General features: G+C 47.0%; 1 protein-coding gene across 13 annotated transcripts in view; it reads right to left on the bottom strand.

The window, feature by feature from the left end:
- Positions 1-2,403: 2,403 nt before the first annotated feature.
- Positions 2,404-7,552, bottom strand: part of CEP350 (centrosomal protein 350) — a 68,751-nt gene continuing 63,602 nt past the window's right edge. For all 13 annotated transcript variants that reach the window (XM_064664189.1, XM_064664197.1, XM_064664192.1 and 10 more), the window contains one exon: positions 2,404-6,474. In XM_064664189.1, the coding sequence (XP_064520259.1) occupies positions 6,310-6,474 (165 nt within the window). In that variant the 3' untranslated portion in view covers positions 2,404-6,309. The remainder of the gene's footprint in view (positions 6,475-7,552) is intronic.

The raw sequence follows: 7,552 nt of genomic DNA, 5'->3' as shown, positions 1-7,552 counted from the left end.
AGGACTGGAACACTGGGGCCAAGAGAAACACTCAGAGCAGGAACCAACCAGACCTGCTCCAGGCCATCCTCACACAGCACACTTGAAAAGCAAACAAAGGTATCTATGTTCCAAGTGTACCCCCACCATGCCCCTGGTCCTGCCCAACTCTCACCCTCCAAAACAGAGCTGTTCTTTTCTCCTCCTATTCCCTAAATTTTTGCAGCACCTTATTCAGGAACAAGCAGGAAGGTGCAGGGCTGGGGCTACGGGTTTTGTTTGCTCTAGTTTCCAGGTCTCACAGGGTGCCTTTCCCTCCCCCACAGGACCCGCATCCCAGAGAGTGCCCTGTGCTTTCAAACTCCATTACATCTCATCTGCATTCCTGCCAGGCAATGGCCCATGCTCCGGGCTGGGTGCCAGCGGCTGGGCAGCCCCCCTCCTCTCCTTCCTGCACTCTGAAATCTCCTGGCGTTCAGCAGCTCCCCACCAGCTCCTTTTCTTCCGAGGGCTGTGTTAATGAGAGCCCGGACATTGCAGAAACCCTTGTGCCAGGCAGGGCACGGCGGCGTCTGGAGCAGAGTCAACATTTCAAGTGCTCCAGCGCTCTGCCAGGCATTTCAGGACGTGGGATGGCTGCAGCTGGCACCACGCCCCCTGGGAGCGGGTGGTACCCAGGAAGGGAGGCACCAAAACAGTCCCACTCAATCCAGCGTGCCATCGGGAAGGCGGCTGCCTGCTATTGCCCAACCCCGGAGCTGCACCAGGTCCACAGGTGAAACGGCTGTCACAGGCAACCGCGCTCCGAGGATGCCGGGAAGAGTTGCACAAACACCACGGTAGAAAGTCAGCGCCGAAGTGAAGCAACGTAGACTTGCAAATGAGGAAATGAGAGCCTTCATCACGCTGATTACTGGGTATGCTGGGCAAGGGCAGCAGCAAGGCAGCAGTTTGCTGTGTCACCCGCCGGAGCGCCCTGGCAGCGCTCCCACCACTCGAGCCCATTTTAAAGGAAGCCGGTTCTTCAGCCAGGAAAGCGCAGATCAATTTTTTTTTCAATGTGAAAAAGCCACTTCCAGGGATGGATGCTGATGGCTGCAAGTAGATCACTGCCCAAAAACGCAGGATTCATGGAGCAAAATCGCTGCGGGGCGAGGAAAGCCGCGACACGGATGCTCTCCTGCTGCTCGCTAATGAGCGCACAGGGGCCGCAGCACCACTTTGTCTCGGCCCTTTGGACATGAACGACCCACCGCTGAGTTGGCTGGTTCAACCCCCTGAGCTCAGAGGGCCGAGACGTGCTTCTGCCTGCACAAGGGCTGTGGATGGTGTTCCCGGCACGCTCCACTGAGGACCAGTCCTACTGCACACTGGCACTGCGGGACTGCAGCAAAGCTGCTTCAGTGAATGCAGCGAGTCCTCCTCCTCCAGGATGAGGTACCTCTTTAAGGAAAAGCAAATAACAAATAACTGCTCAGCACTGAGCAACGCCTTGGCAATGGTTTAGTTTACACAGGCTCCCCCTATAACGCACACACCCCTCCCAGGCAGAGGAGGGTGATGAGGAGCAGACTGTCACACAGCGTCCTCCAAGCTGGAAAGACCAACGCTGGGTTTCGTACAGACCCGCAGTAAATGAAAAGCAAAGCTTTTCTGCTGGGCTTTAGGCACCACAACACAGCAGAGGTACCGGATCAGCAGTGGCCACAGGCACTGAGGAGGCTCGATAAACACCTGGGCTTACACACCTCACGCTGCCACTCCATCACCACGTGCCCACACACCTGTGGTTTGGCACTGCAGGTGCTCAGCCGTCCTCTTACAGGGCTCCAGGACCTCTCCAGGACCCAGTGGCTTGGGTTTGTTTTGTGCTGGAAAGAAAACAGCAAAGATTTAGGAAAGTCCCACCAATACATAAAGTTTCCATGAAGCAACGCTTGTCCCATCAGCGAAGAAGTGATTGGTGCTTGGTAACAGCAGCTCTGTGGAGCTGTAACAATCTAGGAGCCTAATTAAGGGATCCCAAAGATCCCAAGACTCTCTGCAGAATTTAATTCCCAGATTGTTGGTTAGCATTAAAAATAGCTTCCCCAAAAAATGTTTTAAACCATGAGTTTTTAAAACTCAATTTAAACAAACTTGTACAAGGAGTAGTTTTTCTCCCGCAGTACACTCCTGCAATGACTGCTTAATGCTATTTTCTGTTTTCATCAACACTCAGCTTTAACAATAAGGAAATTCTAATAACGTTATGATTATAATTAAGGCAACTCTAATGGGATTTTGTGGACTGTGATTGGCATCCCAAGTACAGCATCAGGCAGAAAGGGGAACATACAAGGGACAAATCTCCAGGACACCTTCAGAATTAGCAACCATTTGGGTAATTATAAAGCTCCATTTTATAAAAACCAGGAAACAAGATTAATTTATAAATCAGTTTATTTACAGATTTTGTTCTCTTAAAGTACATTTCAGTTACCAAAGATATTTACACTGGTGTACACAGGGACCACCCTGGTTATTTTACAATTCTTAATTACAAAAAAAAGAAACCCCCAACCCCTCCACATCCTCAGGTCTGTCTACTGTGCAAAGCTGCTGTGGATGTGAACACGAGCTGAAACTGGCCCAAACCCCAAGTTACCAGGTTATTTACACAGACACAGTAAACAGGTTTCTTTTCAGCATCTCCACAGCACAGTACACGGGGAGACGGAGCCTCCCGAAAGGCGGCTTTGCAAATGTGTATCAAAAGGCTCTGCAAAGTCAAGGGAAAAAAACCCTAGTAAATGCAGGTTAATTACAGTATTCCTCTTTCATCTGTATATAATCTTGCATTTAACGCTTAAATTACAAATAAGTTTGATAGTTTGCTTTTCTCCATTTTAGTTGGTTTGTAAACACTTCAGATGCACTAAATACCTTATAAGATCCGACTGTTTCTCTGCTGAAAAGTACTGTATTTTCCTAATATTCTGAAGGTAGCAAAGGGATATGAAAGTGGGAACTGCACACAGTTCCTTGCAGAATAGTCACTTAAAAGGTCTCTGTCACTGTGCTACTGAAGGTCTTCTGCAGGTACACACTTATTCAAGTATTGCAAAAAGCTAAGGCCACTTTTTCAAGAAAAGAAAGGGAACAAGATGGGATTTTTCAATCCCTCATTCCACCTTATGAGCAACAAGCCTTTTTTGAAAGACAGAAGTACTGATATCCCACAGTGCAACTCATGGAGCGTCCTGCTGTGAGAGAGGTACTCGTGCCCCATGTCCTCACAAGCCTGGGCTTTCCCACCTGGCCCTGGGATCCTTCCCAAAACGGAGTGGCATCTCCCCAGTGATGGCAGCCACTGCCCTGGACAGCTCGTGGGTCTCAGCAAAATGTCTCAAGCCTTGAATCTTCTAACGTGGTTGCACTGAGATAAGCAGACCCAGGAATATCATCTTGTTCTTATAAGGGGAAGAAGTTGGGGAGAGAAGTAGAGAATTCAGCCCGTTTGTGGGACCCCAGGCTTCCCCATATCTCCTTGTTACCAGCCCAATCCAAACCAACCACTGCAATGATCAGTCCACGAGTACTCAACCCACTCGAGGTTTTGAACATACACTCAACTCAAAGCAACTCAACACACTTGAGGTATTGAGAAAGTAATTCATGTACGTTCTTTTTAGGGTTGCTCCTAGCAAGGATTGCTACCGAAAATAAACAGTGATGTCTGCAAAGGAATAAAGCCATTAGTTAGACACAGCTTCCTTCTGTCCAAACAGCTGTAAAAACAGTTACTGCTTCTGTTGAGGGTTCTAAAGCCAGCAGTTTATACCTGTATAAACAGGTATACCATCTCCAACAGACTGCAGTACCTTGTCAGGCCTGACTGTACGACCTCCTCCCTGCTGTTGGACAGACCAGAAACACCCCACAAATCCCTCAGAACGGCCAAAAAGCCTTGGGCATGCAGGGCAACCTTCTCAACCCTGACCATGGTATCTACAGAACAGAACCTAACCTGATGCTCCAGGTGCAAACCTAAACTGCAGGTTTCTGCCCTCTTTCCTTAATTGCTACCTATAAAAATAGCAATCCTTGCTACTGAAAAGATACACCCAGGAAAGGGAATCTGAGGTGGTGACCCAATCAGTGACACCATGCTGGTTAAATCTAGCAGCTTTAGTTTGCTTCTGTCTTAAGAGCTTCCTGGTTCAGCATCATGACATTTTACATGGACAAATGAATCACTTAAGAAAAAAAGCTGAGCAATGCTTGACCAGACTTCCAGCCAGCCAGAAGGGCCACCACTGCGGGACAGACATGCATATACCCATTGGATGTGCCCCTATCCACCACTACCTCCTCCTTCTCCTTCCACTCATTAAGCTCCCATGGATATGGCTCCCCATTAACTCACAAGTGAGGTGCTGGCAACACTACATCTGAGAATCTGCATGGACCTCTGGCAAATCCAACATTTCCCCGTGCTGTCCCTGAAGAATTACCAGCTGTGTGTCATCGTGCAAAATGCAAATATTCCAATGATATCTTTCAAAAAACCCCCCAAACATTAAATGACCCAACCAAAAAAAAAAAAAGGTGGAAAAGAGAAACCAAACTGGAGCAGCAGCAGAGGTGTGCACAGTGGGGAGCCCAAGAACCAAGCAGGTGAACAAAATGGTTGAGATCTCCCCGCCACGTCTGTTGTGAGCCACAGCATCTCTGGGGCACCTCTGAGGCTTCAGCGTCTTTCTGCACTCCAGCATGTCTGGAGAATCTGACTTTCCTCTGGGTCTCGTCCCAGGTTAGCAAACAGGGACATCCACTATTAAGGCATCAGAGTTCGACCCCAGATTGTCCGTGTTCCTCCAAGAAAAACACAAGGACGGGAGGAACAGGTTAGGAACGAGCACTCAGCAGAAGGACACTGCAGTTGAATCCAGCACCAAACCAACCAGGTAACAGCTGCCCATGGTGCAGAAGTTCTGGGAAAGGAAGGAAACAGATGGAGCTGGGAATTTTCACATCATTTTTCAGCTCAGCGCCCTCAACTCTCCATTGTCTCCGAACCAGGTGTGGTGAAACTCCACTCCTAGTCCTTGGTCACTGAGGTTTGGTTCTTCTCACCTTCACCCCCCTCGTATCTGCCTCGAGAAGCTGGAGGTTTTGTGCGAAGAATATGGGACTTTGGAAGTCTCCAAACCAGATGCTCTCTCAAGTTCGTCTGTCCCAAAACACAAGACAGTGCAGCCAACTGCACAGGACACTCTCCTATAACCCACTTAATAAATTATCTGAAAATAAATAAAAAACCCACAAGCACAAAACATGCAGACAGTCAAGCACCAGACACCGCTTTCTTTGGTGAATACTCTCTGTTCTCTAAATTGTTCAAGTAACAGCTTCTCCAATTTATTAGGTGACAGTGAGGGAGAAAGCTGAGGGATTGAAGGCCAAATTTTTTGTGAGGAAACATTTTCCACTCCTGCATGTCTCGTGCCTGAGAAAATCCTGAGTATCCGTTGTCTGGGAGCAGCTGGTGCTCCAGGAAGAGAAGTGCTACACGGTAGGAGGAAAGTTGTCCAAGGGCTCATCTTTCACACATTAGGCGGCCGTTGTCTTGCTCCGCCTCAGGACTGAAGCAAGTTACATCGGCAAAGCAGCAAGAATTCTTTACTTGTATGCAGGAAGCAACATCATCTAATCTCCCTGGACTGGGCTGGCACCATGCTTAGTACCACATCACAGAAGAAAGATGAAAACCAGCTTCACAGAGAAGTGAATTAAATGGGCTCTGGAGCAGAAGGAACTGATGCACATTGTCAGGGCTGCAGGAGAAGAGGTGTTAAGATTATAACACTGTTCAGTACGGTAAGTCTCCACTTACGACCAAAACCTGACCAAATTGTTGCTTCTCCAAATTACTCACATTTCTAAAGATAAGTTGAGTACTGATGGCTGACAGCCATTCCAGCAAAACAGCCAATATCCCAACTCAACCCAACCCTTTCAGGGAAGAAGCCGAACATGTCAAAGCCCCTGCCTGGGGCCCCAGACAGCCGCTGACAGTTCTGTGCTATAAATGCATTGGCACACGAACAGTCTTGAGCACTCCACAAAGCAGCCTTGAGTGAGGGATCAGCTTGTTTCAAACAATAAATCTGAAGTAAGGTCTCGAGTGGTAGCAGATGCGAGTTCAGGCTCCTTTCATCGCATCTGAACTGCCTTGAGACCCTGTGCATGGAAGTCCAGCCGCAGCAGGAGCGGGTGGAGAGCAGGTCAGAGGTCAGGGAGGCCCTGACTCCGTGGTTCTGCAGCTCTGAGCTCACTCCAGCACTGTCAGACAAGCAGCAGCCTCCGCTGTTTCTCATTTATCTGGTTCAGCACATCAACAGTGTCTCTGATTAAGGCCTCGAAGATCCCGTCTGCCAACTGCATCTTTACACACAGCTCATCCTCGTCGTAGTTCACCCACTGCGCTTCCTCCTCGTGGAGCTCCTGCACCTTGGAGGGAGAAAGGCAATACAAACATTACAATTCTGTTGCTCTAGGATAATATCCCCTGCAAAGTTCCAGAAAGAGTCCAAAACAGTGTGTATCTGCCAACAACATATCTGTCTTTGTAAGAGATTACAGGAAATGCTTGGAATAGCAAAATGAACACAGATCCCTGTGAGCCAGGCTATTTCACTGCATGAACATTTTCTACCTTTCACTGTAGCATCTATTTTAAAGGATTTTATATTCCCACACAAGTTTCACTTGAAAGAACTCAGATAATGGGATATTCTTGTCCAGCAGCGGAAGCTCTGTTAAAAGTCCCTAATTATGTTATTTGCAAGAAGCTGATTCGATGAGGTTTGAACTGCTAAGAAATGATGCAAAGGCCTTGAATGGGGGAAGAAAAAAAAGAAAAGACTTTACTGCAGTTCAGTTTAAAGAACTTTAAGGAAACAACTAACTTCTCCAATTCTTCTGCATAGGAAAATAAAATGCTGGCATATGTTTTAAGACAGCATTACAATTCATTTGCACAGTATACTCCATGCTCTGTTGGATTTGCACAGAATACTCCATGCTTCACTGGATTTGACAGCATTATCACAAATGGAATTTTGTACCATTACATTCAAAGAGGACTTATTTCCTTCTATTCCTAAATGGTTGACAAGGAAAATCCTCTTTTACTGGTCAGTGACAAATAGGTGGTTTAGTATCAGACTGAAATATTTAATTTCATTCAGCAAATCAAGTTTTATTGAGAGTCTCCAAAACTGGACATCTCCAATTATACTTACTAAAATTTGTCTTAGGGACTGTTTCAGTATTGCAGACACCCCCTAACAAAGCTCAAACTTTTTAGAAAAGAAAGAATGGATGCAAACATCGCTTGCATTTAAAATGACAAAAAAATCCTGTTGAAAGCTCTTTCTCTACTCAGATTCAGCAGAAATCTCCTCTGACCATAAATCTTACACTCTGAACTCAAAATACATTTACATGGTACAAGTGGGGCAGACACCTAAACACTGCCAAACCAAGGTTAAACACACTGAAAAATCCACTAACCCAGGATCAATAA

This window comes from Pseudopipra pipra, chromosome 9, assembly GCF_036250125.1.
Source record: "Pseudopipra pipra isolate bDixPip1 chromosome 9, bDixPip1.hap1, whole genome shotgun sequence".
NCBI lineage: Eukaryota > Metazoa > Chordata > Aves > Passeriformes > Pipridae > Pseudopipra > Pseudopipra pipra.
This window is presented reverse-complemented; position numbering and strand designations above follow the sequence as displayed.